The sequence below is a fragment of the Camellia sinensis genome, chromosome 4 (assembly GCF_055761805.1).
Source record: "Camellia sinensis isolate YWXY chromosome 4, ASM5576180v1, whole genome shotgun sequence".
NCBI classification, from domain to species: domain Eukaryota; kingdom Viridiplantae; phylum Streptophyta; class Magnoliopsida; order Ericales; family Theaceae; genus Camellia; species Camellia sinensis.
Window position 1 is genome coordinate 179,097,819 of NC_138964.1, and position 20,286 is coordinate 179,118,104.

A 20,286-nucleotide genomic window follows, 5' to 3' on the forward strand; every position below is an offset into this window, starting at 1 on the left:
TTTCTTCTCCATTGGTAACAAAACTTGAATATGGAATAGTTAGTTTAGTGTATTATTAGTGTATTATTAGGTATCATATACTCCTTTTAATAAGTGCCTCTACCTTACATAAACTGCTATTTCTTTAACCTTAAAACTACTGGTTTCTGACCCATGACACTGCCAGTTAATAGAACACACTGTAAATTGGATAGAACAGGGTAATGTTATGGGCCTTTTGTAGACATGGCAGTCTCATGGGTCATGTAATTATTAACTGGTGTGTAGATATGTTATATTGAATCTCATGAATACTTTTTGACCCATGAGACTGCTAGTTATGAATAATTGAAATGCTTGTGTTATTAACTGCTATTTCTATAAACCAGATAAATGTTATCTATAAACCAATTTCAATTCATTTTCATAGCATTACAACCTAAGCAACCCTGCAATCTTATTAAGAAGCTCAACTATCATTAACTTAAGATTTTATTTATATGGGTTTTCAGTTGCATTTTGATATCGATATGGAACCTGAGAATGACTGTGATTGGAAGCCAAAATTGGGAATGATATTTGATTCTGAACAATGTGCGTATGAATTTTATAATGCATATGGAGGAAGAATGGGGTTTAGCATAATAAGAGATTATTGTAAGAAGGACAAGTTCACTAATCAACTTATTCATAGACTTTTGGTTTGCAACAAGGAGGGATTTCGAAAGGTTGACAAGCGAGACCCATTGTCAAAAAACTCTAGAGCTGAAACTAGGACTGGGTGTGAGGCTCGACTTTATATTAAATTACATGAGGGTAATGGAAAATATGTTGTGACTGATTTCAAAGAAAAACACAACCACGATCTTGTATCACCTGAGTGTGCCCACATGTTGCCGTCACAAAGAAAGATCTCCACTACCCAAGCAATTCAATTAGATTTAGCGGCACAATCTGGTCTTCGTTTAGGCCAGTCTTTTGAACTCATGGGTAGGGAAGCTGGTGGAAGGCAATGTCTTGGTTTTACGAAGTTAGATTCTAAAAATTATTTGAGAACCAAAAGACAACAAAGTTTAGCATATGGGGAAGTAGGCAATGTGTTGCAATACTTTAAAGAAAAATCTTTGCAGAATCCTTCATTCTTCTATGCTGTTCAATTAGATAATGAGGAGCAAATAACCAATATGTTTTGGGCCGATGCACAAATGATCATGGATTATGCCCAATTTGGTGATGTTGTCACATTTGATACGACTTACAAGTTAAACAAAGAACATAGACCCTTCGCATCTTTTGTGGGATTCAACCATCATAGGAAAACAGCTATATTTGGTGCAGCATTGTTGTATGATGAGACCGCCGAATCGTTTGTATGGTTGTTTGAAAACTTTCTAGAGGCTATGTCAAGGAAGGCACCAAAAACTTTGTTCACCGATCAAGATGCTGCAATGGCTAAAGCCATACCCATCGTTATGCCTGACACAAGTCACCGATTGTGTACTTGGCATTTGATGCAAAATGCATTAAAACATGTTAACTGTTTGTTCCAAGATAAGGGGGTGAAGGGTGTACTAAATAAATTCTTCTTTCACATTGAAGATGCAAATCAATGGAAGTTAGAGTGGGCGGAAATGCTTGATAACTATGATGCGTATGAAAATCATTGGTTGAAATTGACTTTTGCGGTGAAAGAAAAATGGGGATGGCCTTATGTTAGATCAACATGGGCTGCAGGAATGAGTACCACACAACTTAGTGAATCTTTTAATGCTTTTTTGAAGGATTACATTCGTTCTGATTTCAACTTAAATGAATTCTTCATGCATTTCGAAAGGGTACTTTACGAGAAGCGATACAAGGAGTTAGAAGCAGGCTATGCTTTGTGCCAAAGGTTGCCAAAGGTCAAAGCAACAATAAGAATGTTAATTCAAATGGGTAACGTTTACACAAAAAAGATCTTTGAGGAATTTCAAAATGAGTACTTTCAATCCATTGAATCAGACATAGAAGCAATTGAATATGGCGAGGCTAGTACTATGTACACAGTTGTTGATGTTGGTAACAAACATGCAAGGAAAGTGAAGATGGAGAGGGATGGCTCTTTGGGTTGTAATTGTACAAAGTTTGAAAGGGAAGGAATCTTGTGTTGTCACTCATTGAAGGTCATTAGAGACATATTGAAGATGAAAGAGGTTCCTCCACAATACATTCTAAAGAGGTGGACCAAACAAGCAAGAGCCGAAACTGTGCAGCACATTAAGGAAAATGACATTGAAGTAGATGTGAAATTCCAACAAGCCTCGCGGTATAAGACATTGATGACCGCGTTTAGAGCAGTAGCAAGTAGAGCTGCTGAAACTGAAGAAACTTATGATTTTTGTATTGCACACCTTGCTACATTAGGTGCAGATGTTGAAGGCAAGTTAAGTGCTCATTTTGGTGTTGGAAATGAAGTACGTAATGATGATGACACCCAAAGCTTTGAAGTGGAATGCGAAGATGTGAATCATGTTGTGCAACCAAAAGGATTGAAGAAGAAGGTGGCAACTAGTAAGGGAAAAAGGAGGGTCAAAGGTGGATTCGAAGCAGCGTTGGTAGCGAACTCCAAAAAAAAATCCCGTGCTAACAGCTTGGCTTCGTCACAATCTATTGCAAGTTCAACGGTTGCACCTTCTCCATTATCTGTTGGAGGAGATATATATGTTCGTGAACAAGTTCCTCCGTTTCAACCCCTTCCTCCCCTTCATCCTCTTCCTCGATCTTTGCCCATGGGTGGTAATTACATTCCCCCGCCATTGACGTATCCCACATATCATGTAAGCCTTTCTTTAACATTGTATTTTTTGTGTGGATATAATATGTGACTCAAACCATAACTGAAAGCATATATGACATTGTTGTAGGCGAACAATTTGCGGGAGATGTATGTGGTGCCAAATTATGTGCCAACTTCAATGGCTCAACGACATTCTGCTCAACCAACATTCCAGTCACTACTACAAGGTTCATGTGGATATGACATTGGGTTTCGATATTCTCAAGAATCAACTACTCCAATGTGTAGTCAGGTTCATCGTTGATGTATTTTTAGTTTATAGTTGCTGAAAATTCTGTGATATCATGTATTTATAGTTGCTTAAAAATTCTTTCTTTTTTTTTGTAGGCTATGGACAACCATGAACAGAACCAAACTGATGCTGAAATTGGGCTGCAACGTGAAGTCATGGCCTCTGAAATTGTGAAGCAAACTGCTGCTGGAAAGTGATGTTAAAGTACTAATGTGTCAATTTTTAAGGACCAATGAATTAATTAAGATGTTAAGTTGTACTGGTTGATGTTCATTTACAGTTGATTTTAATTTATATGTTAAACCCAAGTGAACTGGTTATTGTTAATGTTCATTTAGCTTGGTTGATGTTGGTTGATGTTGGTTATTGTTAAAGTTGTACTGATTCTGTTATTGTTAATGTTTTTTTTTAATTTATGTGTTGGTTGGTTGATGTTCATGTCCATGTTCATGTTCATGTTCATTTAAATTGGTGTCCATGTTGGTTGCTTGAGAAGGTACAGATTCAGGAAACTGGTATTGAACATGCTGTATTGAACATGTTAATTTAACTTGGTTGATGTTGGTTAATGTTCATTTAGGACCCTTGAACACTGTTATGCAGATTTTGAAATGGGCCTTAACAAATGGTTAACAGTTTTGCATTGCAGTTCCAGGACCCTTGAACACTGTAGATTCTGGTTTTATTTTTAACCCTGTTATGCAGATTCTGTTTTCAACACTATATGCTGGTTCTGGTATGCTGGTTTGAAACTGAGAAGTTATACTCAAGTTCACAACATGCATTCTGTTGAAAATTCATTCTGCTGGTTCATCTAGTAAATGCATTCTGTTGGAATTCATTAGCAAATGCATTATGTTGAATTCATATCTGCTGAATTCTGGTGGTTCATATCTGGTAAATGAATTCTGTTGGTATGCATTTGGACAATAAATGAATTCTGCTGGTATGCATTAGTAAATGAATTCTACCCATTAACTCCACTAGGACAATAAATGCATAAAAACATTCATAAAAACATCCCAAATTCTGCTGGTATGCATTAGTAAATGAATTCTGCTGGTATGCACTAGTAAATGAATTCTACCCATTCTGTTGGTATGCATTTGGACAATAAATGAATTCTACCCATTCCCAACTTCCCAAATTCCATTCATAAAAACATCATAAAGTACAAACATCATAAATCCATAATAACATTAGTCAAATTTTTCGGATACTAACATTACATCATAAAGTACATTACATCCATAAATCCATAATAACATGAAATCCATAAATCCATAATAACATGAAATCCATAAATCCATAATAACATTACATCATAACGTACAAAAGTAAACCAAATACAATCAAATACACCGTCGCCTTCAAAATATTTTCCACCCTTCGAAGCCTTCGACCATAGTCGCCATGTTCATTTTCCACGTCATACAGCCTCCTCCTCAGCTCGTTAAAGTCTTCTACTGTAACACCATCAGAAGCTCTAGTGTTGGAACGGATTGTGGACGTCACATCTTCATCATCTTCAGCCACGAACTTGAAGTAATTGCAATTGGGATTTTCAGTCTACAATGCAACCAACAGTTAGTTAGTCTATTAAAACAAATTAAATTGTGACTACTTACATATTTTAATATTTCCAATACAATACTTACATATTTTGATGGGCAAATAAAGAACAAACGCCCTTTATTTCCATTCTCATTAGTTTTTACGATATGTATGGCAGCTGTTCTTCCACAATTGCACATTCTCGGTTTTAATCTTATGTTGCTGTTGTCATTAGAAGAAGAAGCCATTTCTAAATCTACATAGACAATACAACACAAACAGTCAGCCCTCGAGAAACCAATTTAGTTTTGAAACCAACATTGTAGTGGGCTCATAAAAACCTATTCTATCTGTTATTTAGCATTGTAGAACAGAGCATATACACATGTAAAATCGAATTGGACAAACACACAAGAACAGGCCATTTTTTCATTCAGGAAACTTTTGTAAATGAATTGGGCCTTTGACAAAATGTTTTAACTTTTGATCTTTTAACAGATATCTTTATTATTTAGTTGCTAATTTATTGAAATAAGAGAATGTCCAGAACAAAGATGAGGCTTCTGTTTAGACAGATAAATATACAAACAATCATACATGGAAGAAACAGAGAATAAAAGCAGCAAACAAAAAATGAACATAAACCTGGGAAAAAACAACATTAGTAAAAATAGAAACAAGACAATTGTGAATGAAATTCTAGTCTATTATATAACTAATTAAAAAAAAAAGTTATAGGGGAAAAAATAATTGCAAATTAATGAGAAACTTTCTAAATATTAACAATTAAATTTAAAAACTTTCCCATGAATTTGAACTTTCTTTGTTTGGTTATGGAAAGCAATGAACTATAACAACCCATTCTAACAATACTGGGAACAATTTTAATTGTATGTTGTTACTCTACCAGCAACCTTACCCGTACCCGTTGAGGGTCCAATCTGTGGTAGTATCCTGTGCCAGCTCTATCTACAAAACGTTCGATCAATTAAAGCCAAAAAGATCAGAGCTTACATGTGAATGCCACAGCTCAAGCTCTCTGTTTACTTTATATACTGTATATTTGTGAACCATAGCAGACATAACACATAATTTTATCAAACAGAATCTATTCCTAACAAAAAAATAATAATTGACATCTTAAATAATTGTTAACAAGGGGGTACCTCTTATGATGAAACTACTGTGCCAAGTGCAACTTGGCAATGACACTAAACAAAGATGAAATATTTATTGAGAATTCTCTAGGAGAAATGATGTGTAATAAATAAATGTATGAATCTGTCTGGTCTCTGTTATTTCTATCTAGTGAAATTTTATTCACACCACTAAAAACCAGAAGTGAATTTTCAATCTTTATCTATTTTATTTATCTTTCTGGTGCCTAGAGGGCTACAATGGACAGAAATTATAGGGCTTACTTCTGTCATAATTAAGGAAACCGAGAAATTGAGAGATAAGATTATAAATATGTTTGCCTAAAAATCTGAGGAGGGAAGTATCGACGAAGGAAACAAACACACAAGAACAGACCATTTTTTCATTCAGGAAACTTTTGATTGTTCAAGTATATACACATGTAAAATCGGATTGGACCACACACATGTATTACGTTTGAAGTAATTGTGCCCAATGCAATTTCATGTGGTTCTTTTTTCTTTCTTTTTTTTCAGTGAAAATCACCTTAGGTCATATAAAAGGTTTGGACATGGACAGATGGACTTTACTTCTATAGATCATTTATCAAGAACAGAGCATACAAAATTACAAAAAAACAAAAAACAAAAAAAAAACAGAGCATACACATTATTATTATTGTTATTATTATTATTTTGTGTGGTTCTAGTAATCCTAAAATAAATCTCAACTACACACTGATTTTACTCATTTGTCTATGAATTTTTATTTATTTTTTATTTTTTTAAAGAAAGCTGAAAGGCAACCTTTCTTTTCCATTCTTCTTTCTTTATTCTAGTCGCCTACATAATTTGATATTGTGTTTTCGAGTCCATATGTTTATTGAATATCAACAAACCATGATTAACTTATCCATGTTATCCATGATTCCTACACTATTAAAATTGATTTATTAACAGAAGCCATCAAAATTTATTTATCCTACAGCTACAGGTACTAATATTAATGTTAATGCCTTCTTAATGGCTTGTATTTAGGCAATTTAAGGCAGTAAATTACAGAAGTACTAACATATGGACAGAGATGGAAAAAAAAAAGAGAAGAAGAACAAGAAGAAGAGGAAGCCCAAATCAAAGCCCTAAATTTGTAGCCGTTGGAATCCCAAATGAAAGCCCTAATTTTGAAATTCCAAATCTAAAAGCCCTAAATTTTTTCAGACGTTGGAAAATCCCAAATCAAAGCCCTAATTTTGAAATTCCAAATCTGAAAAGCCCTAAATTTTTTCAGAAATTCCAACTCTAAAAGCCCTACATTTTTTCAGACTCCTAACTTCTTAATTTCAGATGTTTGAAGACCAACCTGGTTCGTGATCTATGCTCAACTGATGGTGGTCGTCGCGGTGGAGTTCACGAAGCGTAGAGGCTGAAGCGGTGGAGCTGTGGTCGTCGTGGGGTCGCCGGTTCGCCGGTGAGGGTAGGTTCGGTGGACGATCACGATCGACTGTAAGGCTGAGTGAAAGTGAGAGAGTAAGAGAGTGAGAGTGAGAGTGAATATGTCTCAGGTGTGTTGTTGTTTTGTTTGGGCGGGAAGTCGAAAACAGAACATTTTGAATTTTTTTTTTTTTTATATAATATGAGCCGTTGGATGACCAACAGCTCATCTGAGCCGTTGCCCGCAGCAACTCAAGGACCTTCCTCAAGAAGAGGATCCGAACTCCAATAAAAGTGGTCCGAGAATCCTACTTGTGCCCCCACGGCGTTAACTCTGTGCGTTCGCTCCAAGTAAAGAACAATGACTTGGTCAACCAATCTGTGAAACTTGGAATGGATGCCAGTCATTTTATTAAATAAATAAATAAATAATTGGATTAGACTACAGCTTTGACTTTTTTTTTGAAAGAATGTCAAAAAAAGTGAGCAGTAAGGAAAATAATTATAAATTTATGAAAATATAATATTTATTTATAAAAATTTAATATATAAATTATTTGTACTTTAAAATTAAAGAGTATGATCAAAAAAGTGAGCAGTAAGTAAAATAATTATAAATTTATGAAAATATAATATTTATTTGTAGATATTTAATATATAAATTATTTGTACGGTCATGAATTGAAGAGTATTATAAAAGTGTGACTATCAGAAGGAGAGGAGGTGGTGTTGGCTTCAATTCTTGTGATGGAAATGGTGATAGTGAGTGGTGGCTAGTTGAAGTTTCAAGGATGAAAAATATGGTGGATTGTGTACTGAATAAAAGTTGTTGTTGTTGTTGTTGTTGTTGTTTTTTATTTTTTTTATGATTTAAAAGTTGATTTTTATATATTATAAAAAGATGTATAAAAAAAAAAAAGTGATATTATTGAAATAAGTCAATAAACAACTTCTTTACGTACTTTCCTAAAGAAGCCTAATTAATTTAAAATATCATATTTTATTTATCCATCATATTAAAAATATTACAATACTTTTTATCCTCCAAATCTTGACTAGCCACCATTCACTATCGCCACCTCTACCACAAGAATTGAAGCCAACACCACCTCCTCTCTTCCTAGTAGTCACTTTTATAATTTTTTTCCATTCATAAAAGTACAAATAATTTATATCTTAAATTTCTACAAATAAATATTATATTTTCATAAATTTATAATTATTTTGCTTACTGCTCACTTTTTTGATATTTTTTCAAAAAAATTCAAGCTGTAGTCCAATCCAATTATTTATTTAATAAAATGACTAGCATCCATTCCAAATTTCAGGGACTGGTTGACCACAACACAAGTCATTGTTCTTTATTTACTTGGAGCGAACGCACAAAGGTAACACCGTGGGGCACAAGTAGGGTTGGACAACCTTTGTTGAATCTGCACCTGTCACCCAGGCGCGGCCCTCTGATTTTTAAGACTCAAAATCGATAACCAATTAATAAGGTGTTGTTTGGGATGACCTAAATAAATATAATTTTTATCTTTTTATAAAAAGATGTGTAGAAAAATAGAGAGGTAATGTGATGAAAAAAAGATAAAAAATATGGATTATTTGAGGTATACCAAACTTGGCCTAAATTTTTGTGACCTTTTATATTTTTTTTATTGAATAAAAAAAAGATAAAAGATTTGTGTGAAAATCACAAAAAAAAAATACTTAATATTACATTACAACAACTAATAAGTGTCGCTTAATTCTCGCTCTTCTTGCATTTTTAGAAGCAAATAAATCAATCATACTTACATAATCTAATTTTTTTGCAAAATTATTTTCAATGGATAACAATGTTAATTATTTTAAATGGACCTTTCAATTTTTTAATGGATCAATTTATTTTAAGTTAGTTTGGACATTCCTTAATTTTTTTTGGATTTAAAACATACCTAATATATTACAATAAACTATAATAGAAGGAGATCCTTTTTTTGAGTCTATTTTCAATGGATAACAATGTTAATTTTTTTGAATGGGCCTTTCAATTTTTTAATGGGTCAATTTATTTTAAATTAGTTTAGACCTTTTGTAATTGTTTTTGAACTTAAAATATATCTAATATATTATACTAAACCATAATAGCACGGAACCTTTTTTTTTTAGTCTATTTTAAGAGATCCTAAACCATAGCCTAATTGGCCCATACCCACGGCCGGCCCTGCTGTCACCTCACTTGTACCTATCCAATTCTCCATGTTAAAATGGTCAAATAATTTATTAAATTTTTTATTGAACTTTTTATATAGATGTTACATTATCAAATTTTTTATATGGGTGTGGAACTCACACACATATAGATTTATGTGGGTCTTACACCCATATAAGAGATTTGATAAAAAATTTAATAGATTATTTAAAATTCATAACATTTTCTAAAAGTATATATATTCTCTCATTTTGTGTATATTTTTTTTTTAAATTTTATAATATTATTCATTTAGGATAGTTTTGCGTTGAATTTTTATTAATTTTTTAAAGTAAAATATTGGGTGGCCCGAATTTTTGTGGCTCGAATGACTCAAATGTGTCAAAACGACGTCGTTTTGGATCGTTTTACATCCAAAACGACGTCGTTTTGTCGTTTTGAATGTTTTGAGTCATTCGAGTCATGATTGTTCGGCCCACCTACTATGGTTGTTTTTTTAGTAACAAAAAAGTAAAATGTGTTTGACAAGTTCTAATGATTAGTTTTGTGAGTAAAAAAGTTTATTATGTAACATTTACATGATATGTTTGAATTGAATGATTCGGAGGAAAAAAAAAAAAAAAAAAAAATCTTATTCTCTTATTTGGATTGTTATTATTAAAGAGAAAATGGGAGAAATGAAAAGAAATTAAAATTAATGAATTTACCTTGAAATTTGCTTATTTAATCTCTCTAAAACTAGAGAGATTTTGAGAGAAAATAAATGAGATGATTATAATATCAGAATTGTTCACCTAGGCATTGCAGAAATAAAAAGATAAAAAATTATTTTGATAATATAATATAATTTTATTTTATGTAATATATCCAAATAAGATTAGAGATAAATTATTAAATTTTCTCCTTAACCAAATAAGGAAAGAAATCAAAATCATTTTATTTTATTTTATTTTCTCTCATAACTTAACAAATCATTCTTTTTCCATTTTTCTCTTATATATCTAAACGTAGTGTTTTAGCTGAAGACATTAGTGTATCCCAGACAATCCCTTACTGAGAGCATCTCTAATGTTTTGTCATTGGAGTTGCCATTGCTATAATTTGGCAATTAGAGATGAAAAATGATGCTTCAATAGTGCCATCTAGTATCTGTCAAATATGGCAAATATCAAAGTTTGTGCCAAATTTGACGCAAGTTTTGGCAACTGCCATATGTGTCAATTCAACCAAAACCTCCCTCCCTCAATTTTTTGTTCATATTTCAGACGATTTCAGCAACAGCAATGTGTAGACATCCCATTTTGATTGATCCTAAGACTTGAGTGCTTTCTTTTAATCACCCAATAATGAAAATCAGAATGTGTTTCTTACAAAATTCTCAATAAGAGAAATGAAATTTAAGCTTTGTTCCCTACCTTAAGCTTATTTTGGTCAAGTATTTGAGCCCCATTGGACATCCAGAGCGAAGTTGGACCAAATCGAAGCGAAACTAGGCTGAGCGAGCAAAATCAGGCGAATTTATCTCTGACTAGTTGATCGCTCAATCATTCGTCCGATTAGAGACAGATTGCCCAATTTTGTGTTGGTTTGAGTGGGGCACTTCCCAAACCCATTTTTCTGGCCCATTCATGCATTTAATGCATGTATACTCACCCTTCATTGCCTAGTGTTTGATACATTGAAGTTAATACTTCACTTTTGTCTTTCATTAGTGCTCCATTATCTTCATTAATGCTTCATTCCTGTCTTCCACCATTTATTCACTTGCATTGCCTATATATTGAGAGGAGGAAGAGAATAGATTGAGTATAAAAGGCTAGAGATAGAGAAGAAGAGAGTTTAAGTTTTGAATTCAAGAGTTAGCCAAAATTATATGTTAGTTGTGAACTTCAATTTTCTCAAACTATACACCATATCTCATCTCCTATTACAAAAGTCATCCAAGTCATGTTATTATAGTTAAATTCTAAAGTTTTGATCAAAGAGAGAGTAGTCTTTGCCAAGTTGAAGAACCGAGGACTCATTTCCTACACTTGCTCAAAGTCGCCGTTCTAGCTCATATTCTGAATTTTTTGAATTGAGGATTAAGAACACAATTCATAACCTTGAGGGTGATTAAGAGAAAGTTTAGAAATCAAAAAGTTCAATCTTCCTTTGGAAGGTAAATTTTAAATCCTTTCATTTTCCTTACATATTCTATCTTGTGTTTGTTTTCTTACTTTCATTTCATATTATTTTGTTGTAATTTAACCGGAAGTAATTAGTCTTTAATTCTTCATTTTCTTGCACTTTCTATCCCATATTTGTTTTTTTGTTTTAGTTTAATTAATTTTATTGTAATCTAACTGGAAGTGGTTATTTGAGCCATATACATATTCCTTATTTGTTCATTTTCTCGGCTTTGCAACAAGACAGGTTTCGCTAGGCCTAGTTGGCCGGCTAGCCGGTTAGCTTATTTTGAAGAAAATGGAGTAGCCTTCCGACGTTGAGCATACTAGTTTTCGGCAATACTCAAGATACATGAAACTTCTATTTTTTTTTATTTTATTTGAATGTTTTGTGAGGTTTTTATTTTGTTGTAATATTTTTCTACTCCCTCTCTATTTGTAATCATTCTTTTAAGTGTTGTAATAATTTCTCGTCCCACTTCTTTCTATTCCATTCTTTTACTTGCTTCCTTATTTGTGCGTAAGCATCATATTTTATTTTTGTTTTTTTTCTCATCAAATCCATGCTTTACATCCACGTTTCATGCATCTTGATTCGCCTAATTTTGCATTTGTGGATTTAATCAATTCCTATATGATTATATGCGCTACCTCATGTTCTTGAGATGATTCACATGTCATATATTAGAAGCCGAATCTTTAGTTGCATCTCGTGAGTAAATTGCATTAGGATTTTGTATAGAAGATCATGCATATGTTGCTAACTTTGTTTTGTAGCTGTTCGCGGAACGTCGGTAAATATATAAGTTTTATGTTTTAGTATCCTGTTTGTGTGTGTTTTTCTTACTATGTTTAAGCATCCTACCATGAGACTATTTGCTTACTTGATATAACTGTATGTATGTTAGCGGATGAAGGTTGTGCCGCTTAATTTTGAATGATGTTGATTTTTATGTTTGTAAATTCAATTTGTTTGAGTTGTACATCTTCAAAACTCTTTCAAAACACATAAAATCAAGTTGTTCCAAAATGAGTGGCATAGTTTATACTTGTATACTTCACATAGTAAATTGTAGGATTTATTTAATACCTGAAATATGAATATATAAAGAAAATAAAACTCATACCATGGTTTAGTAAAGGTTAATCTTTTGAACGAGTGAGCGGGGGTACTCAATTAATAACCTTCCCCTCTCATATCTAAGGTTTCGAGCCAAACATCTTTGGTTATGACAAATAGTGGCCTTGGCACGAGTCATGAGTTTCCTAATTTTTTCAAAAATATTAGATGGCGACTCTAAGATCTGGTGATATAGTCAATTTTTGGCAATGGTTTTGCAATAAAATGGATTTTCTATAAAAGTTGTCAAATCTGGACTCTCATCTATGTTTCACATTGCATTCGTGAGACTAGATCAAAGAAATCGAGAGTCCGAACTATTTAACTCGCACGAGTATCCCTCGGACATGTTACATAATGCTACGCACACAGAGGACTAAACACAGAACTAAACACAAGACGATCAGCTAGACGACTGGAAGACTCTATAAAGTTGGTTGAGATTTGCCAAAATGGCATTTGACCATTAGAGCACCATCACTATAATTTGACAATTTGCTACTATTCATTGCCAAATTATAACAATGGCAATGCTATTATAGCATTTGCCATTGAAGATGCTCAAAGTGTCCTATTCAATAGCTGTTGAGTAATTTTTTGGATAAATTTACATTGATCTCTCTTAAGATTTGAAAAAAATACAACATGTCATACAGTTTTTACATAATGACATTAGGCTCCCATAAAATTATAATTCATATAACACGTACTCTATTTTTTCATTAATAATTCACTAGTTCTATGGACAAAAAAATAATAATATTATCATTTATTTTACATTAAAAATTTTATTTTTCATTATTTATCTTGTGCCCTCATAATATCTGTATTAATTTTGACTCATTTAACTCTATTAAAATGACAGTCCGTGCCATAATGTCAAAATCCTAAAATTTATTGAATTTTACCAAATTTCAAGAAATGTCAATTTAATTTATCATAATTTCATTCACCATTCATTCATCAAAAAGTCACTCAATAATTTAATCATCTAAAAATTTAAATATAATATAAAGTACACAATTTAAAGGTTTTTGCCACTTTTATTTTATTTATTTATCTACCTATCTATCTCTTTTCTATCTATACCATTATTAAGTAAATGTCTAAATTAGTTTAGTGAAACATTTTCCTTCTTATGCCACGTGACAACTTTGCATATGTTAAAATAAAAAAATTATTATACACAGTGTAAAACAAGTTTTGAATTCAAGACCTTAGATTTTATTAAGAACATACTTATCACTTGCATAATATACATATTACGATATTAAATTTTTTATTATTAGTTATCTGAACACTCTAGTATTTTCTATAGTATCCATAAAATGGATGACCTTTTTTGGTCAAGCTTCTAAAAAAGATAAAAAATTAGTTACTGAAATATGTAAAAAAAAATTAAAAACATTTTCATTTAGTTTAGTTTTAGAATCATAATTTGAGTGTAGAGTTATGTTTTGAAAGATAAGTTTTTAAAATTATTTTCACTTTTGAGTTGCATTTTCGTATGATTATTTTTTTTTTATGGTTAAAAATAATTTTAAAAGTTTTGAAATATATATTTTTTGTATTTACTTTTTACAAAATTAATTTTCAAAAAATAAAATTTTAAAACTCTCCAATCACAGTAAAAAAAAGAGATTGGACCGTCTTCCTTCCATAATCAGATTGGATAGTTTAGTCCGGCCCAAGGGGCTCACTTTTGAGTCTCATTTGAATAATTTGAATCGTTCATATTTTAAGATTTATCGAATACATTATTTCTGTAAAAAATCAAGTCAATCGAATAACAAAAATTATTATGTGTTCGAATCAATTTTGTATAAATTATTTATTTTATTATAATTTATTTTTTATACAAAATTGATCAAAACCCAGAAATATTATTATTTGATCAACTTAATATTTTATGATAATAATATACTTAATAAATTTTAAAATATAAACAATTTAAATTATTAAAACGTAGCCTAAAAATAAACCCCGATAACCCCTCTCCAATCAATGAAGTACTGGAGAGAAGCATAATCTAAAAAGGAAAAGGAAAAAACACTCCTTAAACAAATATCAGGATTAGCTTTTTGGGCCCACGGCGTCTAATAACTGGTGTCAGTCGGCGAGATCCATAAATATCAAAACCAGCCCCTTTTATCCGTTTGTCAGTAAAACCGTAACGCTTCCAAAACCCCAAACCGGACATATATTCATTGGTGAAATACAAGGTGAAGCTCTCAATCACAACTCTCTCTGTGCACAACAATATCTCCCAGGTAGTCCATACATATAAATACACATATATTGATATGTCCAGTTAGGGGTTTAATGCTGTTGTTGTATTAGTATTGTATAATTGCTGATTTTCATCTCCAAACCCTGTTATCCTACAATTTTTCCTGTTAATTTGTTGGGATTTTCATTTATATGTGTTTCCTTCGCTCGCAGATCCTGTAATTCTGACTTCCATCTTCGTTCTGTTCCTTTTCTTCTCATCATCATGGCAACTAGTAAGTTATTCACACTACTCAATATGTATAGATGTATTATTGATTGAAGTTGCTAAATTTCAATTTTTTGCTTTGTATTAAATGGGAATGTTTATTGTATTGTTTATGCTTGCCTGAATTGAACGTGGGTTTTGTACAGGAATTCAATTTGAGAACTCATGTGATATTGGGGTGTTCTCCAAGCTGACCAATGCGTACTGTTTGGTTGCTATTGGGGGTTCAGAAAATTTCTACAGGTTTGTTTGTTTATTGGGATTTGGTGTGTGTGGGTTTTTTAACGCTCTTTGTTGTTTTTTCTTTATTAAATTTTTGTCTAGTGGAGTTGGTGGCGGTTATGGAGTGGTGTTAGTGGAGGAGGGCATAGTGGTTCTAGAGGGGGAGGAGGAGGGGGTAGTCTAGGATAATAGCTTTCACCACCGTCACCACCTACGATTATTTCTAAAGCTTCTCTGGCCATCCCAGTGGGGATCACATCAGTTCCTGGCTCCAGCTACATGCTGGTGGTGCAAACATGTAAAAAAGATAAATTCTAGGAAACATGTAAAACTTGATAACAGGAAGGCAATGGTACAAAAATAGATGTTTCCCATCTGTGTGTGTACATATATGGTAATATAAATGAATATAGATAGATCACCCACAATAGCTGTGGAAATAATTTAGGATGTGAATGTCATAGAAAGAGTCCCAAGCAAACAGATGATATATATATACATAATGCTAAGAATGTTTTGTTTGGGGCGAGATATTGGCTCTCTCATTTTTAGAATGCCCAATTTTTAAGCCATACTTGTGGTGGTGGAGTGGTGTCAGTGGCGGTGGAGGGCTGGCGGCAGATGTGTGGTGGTGGTGGTGGTGGTGGTGGTGGGGGTAGAGTGGTGACAGTGGCGGTAGTAGTGTGGTAGAGAAGGTGGTATCCATTTAAATGGGTTTCAGAGTACCCATGTCCAACCCATTTATACTTGATTATAATTGGGTTTGTAATGTGCAACCCATTTAAACCCGTTTATGAATTTAGATAGGTTTTAAATGGGTTTAATTGGGTGGGTTTACGGTTTTGGTTTGAGTTTGCCATCCATAGTTTTGTCTCTGGCTTACAAATGACATTAACACTTCAATCGCTGGATGGTGTGCAGTACGTTTGAGGCTGAGTTAGCAGATGCCATACCTGTTGTTAAAACCTCCATCGGTGGCACACGGATAATTGGACGGCTCTGTATTGGTAAAGACTTTAAGTCTCTTATAATCTCATGGAAGAAGCACTCTTTTGAGGCGCCATAAGCTTTATTCTAACTATCACAATATAATCATTTGATTGTTATTTTAGGAAACAAAAATGGGCTTCTCTTGCCTCATACCACAACCGACCAAGGTATTGCTGCAGCCTTTCGTTCTTATTCAAAAGAAAAAATGTGTGTCTTGTATTTGTTCCACATCAAGGGGTTGTTTGGAAAGTGTTAACTTGGTATGCTTTTTGACTTTTTACGAAAAAACATGAAATATGGGTTGGGTTTGAAATGATATGGTAGAGAGGTGATGTGACTTAAATAAGATGATTGTGACCTAAATAGGATAATGTGCTCAAATAGCATGTGCTATTTTAACACATGCCAAACAACCACCAAGTATGAGACTTTTAGGTGAGGGGTAGATAATGTCCTCTACCTCCCTAACTTTTGGGGTGTGTGGTGGGTTTGACCCTTGTGTTACTCTTGTTAGATGTTGGGTATTCTTGCATTTCCTTTTCTCAAAAATGAAAAGCTAATGCTGCAACGAACATTATGTTATTTTAAGTAGGATTCTGTTTTTATGTTTTCTTTCATAACTCGGTATCCGGCCCAATGGACTGACTAATCTGGGAGACCAATCCCACTGTCCATTACCAGGGGGACCCAATTAAATCCGGGGCAAGGGCCCATATGGGCTGACCCCAAGGAATTGTTTGCACCTAAGACCACGGAGGGGGCACCTGGCTCTCCAAGCTTGACCATCGGGCAAACCCCTTGGGGTTTGATTATGTTTTTATAAAAAAAATAATGCCTAAATAGTGCACATTATGTTTTTATGTTGCTCTTAATTATCACGATAGTTCTTGTGGTTCTTAATCTTTTTGACTCGCATTTGATTGCCATTTTTTTTTCTGGACCATTGGATCTCACATTCCTATTATTTTTTCTTATTGAAGAACTTCAACACCTGAGAAACAGTCTGCCAGATCAGGTTGTTGTTCAGCGCATTGAAGAGAGGCTATCTGCTCTTGGGAATTGCATAGCATGCAATGATTATGTTGCTCTAACACATACTGATCTTGACAAGGTAAAGTTGCCTGTTTCTTTGGGACAAATGTATTTTTGGAAATTGAATTTCAATTGCTAATCACTTTGGATAAGATATTGGTTTTTGCCTGTTGGTGGATGAATCCTTTTTCCCCCCCCCCCTTATCTTTGTCCTTTTTCTCTGCTAAAGTTTTATTCCTGCTACCAGAATAATGTTAGTGGTTGAAGATGTCTATTATGTGTGGTCATGCTCTATTCGACTTTACCAAATGCAACATGTAAAGCTTTCTATCCATATTGAACTTTTAAGGAAGGATGTGGTATGATGAAAAATGTCGTGGGTATGAGATGGTTTACTTTTGTATATATCTTTTTTGGGTGGGGTGGGGGAAGTAACTTCAAACAGCAATAAATTTTCATTGAGAGTCTGTGTGGCATTCATCGTTGTGGCGAACATAGTTATGCTGGACTGCAGGCATGAATTGAGGGTTGAAGGGACATACACTGAGCGGATTGTTCACCAGTTTTGCTTCATGGTCGTAAGACTGCCTTGTTAATCTTGGTTGACAGTCAAGTCACAAACCACTTCACAAGGTGAGATGGTCGGCGGCTACTTAAGGGTGAGAGAGAGAGAGAGAGAGAGGTTTGCACTCCTCATCTAACAACCGTACAGATATAATAAATAGTAAATTATAAACATACATAATTTATGAATTCAGGCACAAGCTGCTTGTTTCCTTTGCTTATCTCTCTCTCTAACACACACGTGTGTTTTTATAGCATAATCTAGATGATTTGTAACTTAAAAACCAATGTAAATTGGGGTGTACCTTTTACAACTTCTACATTATGTCAAAGAATTTCCATTCAATGTTGAAAATATGAAAGAATAAAATTGCAAGATCACCATTTACCACTACCATTCATTGGGTTTGGGTAATAATTCTTCATGAAATTTAGGTAGATGTTTGCATCAGGGGCAGTGGATGACACATATTTTGTAATTTGTATGATTAAAAACCTATTTTAGGCGTTTTTTTTATTCAGTATGCTCTCTTTTAGGTATATATTTATTCAACATGCTCATGTACTGGTTTTCTATGCTGACTTCCAGGAAACAGAGGAGATGATTGCAGATGTTCTTGGGGTAGAAGTTTTTAGGCAGACAATTGCTGGTAATACTCTTGTGGGCAGCTTCTGTGCCTTCTCCAATAAAGGTGGCCTGGTAAGAAATGATATCCTCTAGCGGAGCCTATCTTAAACAAACATTAAGTCATGAAAAATTTATTGTTTTATTGTCCTCTTTACAATGAAAAACTGATGTTGGATTGGAGCAGGTCCATCCTCACACGTCCATTGAAGACTTGGATGAACTTTCAACCCTCCTTCAGGTCCCTTTGGTGGCAGGGACTGTGAACCGTGGTAGTGAAGTGATCGCTGCTGGCTTGACTGTAAATGACTGGACAGCATTCTGTGGATCAGACACTACAGCAACAGAATTGTCCGTTATTGAGAGCGTCTTCAAGTTGAGAGAAGCACAACCTACTGCCATTGTTGATGAGATGAGGAAATCATTGATCGACAGCTATGTTTGAGTCGTTGATTCTTGGCCATATTATAATTCAATGTATCAACAGCATTGGCCTTGTTTCATAGAGCTGCAACACTTGCCCTTAAATTGTTGATGGTGTGTTTTTTATTAGTTTATTTTGGCATGAGAAATGAGTATTGAAGTGCTCATTTCTTTTGCTATATCACAACTTATATTGCCCAAGTATTTATTATTATGAATCTTTTTTATACCGAGGGGGTTGTCAGTTCTGAAATGGGTGTTCCTGTCTTTATTTCTGTTTGGAAAATAGATATTGATAGTCGTATATTGCCGTTTGATGATATCTTTAGGTGTTGTTTAGATCATGGATTTGGAAAGGAATTTGAAATTGGAAATGCAAAAGGTTTTCCTTTCTAAAATCCCTACTCAAAATTTATGATTCAAGCACAACTTTATGGTGTTGTCAGTTAAGATGCAAGTTTGAGCAACTGTTATGTTTCAGAACAGTCTGGATATGGAAAGTATCAGGTGGACAGATCGCCCCAAACAGAAAATGGTCTGTCAAGAAGCAAAAAATTTGCTACAGAATACAACTAGTCTTTGTTTCTCCAAATTTTTGGCATTTTCATCTTGTTGGAAATCAAATATGACTCAGTCCAACCTAGACTCAGAAACTGCCGATGTGTTTTGTGTAAAGCAGGGGATCCTGTCCCAAATCAATTCTCACCACCCAATCAGATTAGAGATATACATCCTAGTGATTTGAAACAGGAGGACAGGGAAGGATCCCGATAGATGATCCAATCTTGTTTGTGTAGGGGTGTGATCTTAGTGTGTTACGTGTCCGCCTACTTTTTCTTTGGGCTTATTTTAACCTGTACTTTCAGCAATTTGAAATCTGGTATTTCAAGGTTGCATTGGGAGAAAAAATTTAACAGGCGCCATGTTTGAATGACGCTGCTAATCATACACCCTCACCGATTGAAATGAGTTTTATCAATCTCAAATGGAATTGGGAGCGTTTGAGAATGGTTTCTTAAGCAGTAAACGGAATCCTCCACTGTCATATCTTACATTTTACATGTATATACGGTTTCAAAACAGCTTTAGTAATTCTATAGAAGCTAATGCAAGCCTTCGTCTTCTTCATGAAAAAATATAAGTAACAAAGTTATCAAGGCTCAGTAACAGATGCCTACTAAATGATACCTACAAATGCATATAACAGTTTACTGTTTCCTCGTTGGCAATACAAGTTTACCAACTGCCCAAATAATCACAACACGAGCCATATTGCAATC

At 33.7% G+C, this 20,286-nt stretch overlaps 2 protein-coding genes and 1 long non-coding RNA gene across 4 annotated transcripts; all 3 read left to right on the forward strand.

The window, feature by feature from the left end:
* Positions 1 to 509: 509 nt before the first annotated feature.
* Positions 510 to 2,843, forward strand: LOC145824267 (protein FAR1-RELATED SEQUENCE 5-like). The gene has a single exon (XM_082923890.1). The coding sequence runs from the start codon at positions 510 to 512 to the stop codon at positions 2,841 to 2,843; it is 2,334 nt and encodes a 777-aa protein (XP_082780016.1).
* A 45-nt stretch (positions 2,844 to 2,888) lies between these two features.
* On the forward strand, positions 2,889 to 3,652 carry LOC145789721 (uncharacterized). Its single transcript, XR_014327967.1, has 2 exons — positions 2,889 to 3,047; positions 3,143 to 3,652. It is a non-coding gene; the product is annotated as an uncharacterized LOC145789721 (long non-coding RNA).
* Positions 3,653 to 14,625: 10,973 nt separating this feature from the next.
* On the forward strand, positions 14,626 to 19,259 carry LOC114307864 (eukaryotic translation initiation factor 6-2). Of its 2 annotated transcripts, none has more exons than XM_028253316.2 (8): positions 14,626 to 14,875; positions 15,096 to 15,157; positions 15,297 to 15,393; positions 16,294 to 16,379; positions 16,485 to 16,529; positions 17,343 to 17,473; positions 18,548 to 18,658; positions 18,771 to 19,259. In XM_028253316.2, the coding sequence occupies exons 2-8, from the start codon at positions 15,148 to 15,150 to the stop codon at positions 19,026 to 19,028; spliced, it is 738 nt and encodes a 245-aa protein (XP_028109117.1). In that variant the 5' UTR covers positions 14,626 to 14,875; positions 15,096 to 15,147; the 3' UTR covers positions 19,029 to 19,259. The 2 variants fall into 2 exon arrangements, with proteins under 2 accessions (XP_028109117.1, XP_028109116.1); XM_028253315.2 differs by having other exon boundaries at positions 14,638 to 14,923.
* The last annotated feature ends 1,027 nt before the right edge of the window (positions 19,260 to 20,286 follow it).

Excerpts from the sequence above, each read along its gene's own strand:
- LOC145824267 (XM_082923890.1), top strand. The coding sequence starts at position 510 with ATGGAACCTGAGAATGACTGTGATTGGAAGCCAAAATTGGGAATGATA.
- LOC114307864 (XM_028253316.2), top strand. Across the intron at positions 15,394-16,293 it reads GGTTCAGAAAATTTCTACAG|TACGTTTGAGGCTGAGTTAG; the intron begins GTTTGTTTGTTT and ends GATGGTGTGCAG. Across the intron at positions 17,474-18,547 it reads CACATACTGATCTTGACAAG|GAAACAGAGGAGATGATTGC; the intron begins GTAAAGTTGCCT and ends GCTGACTTCCAG.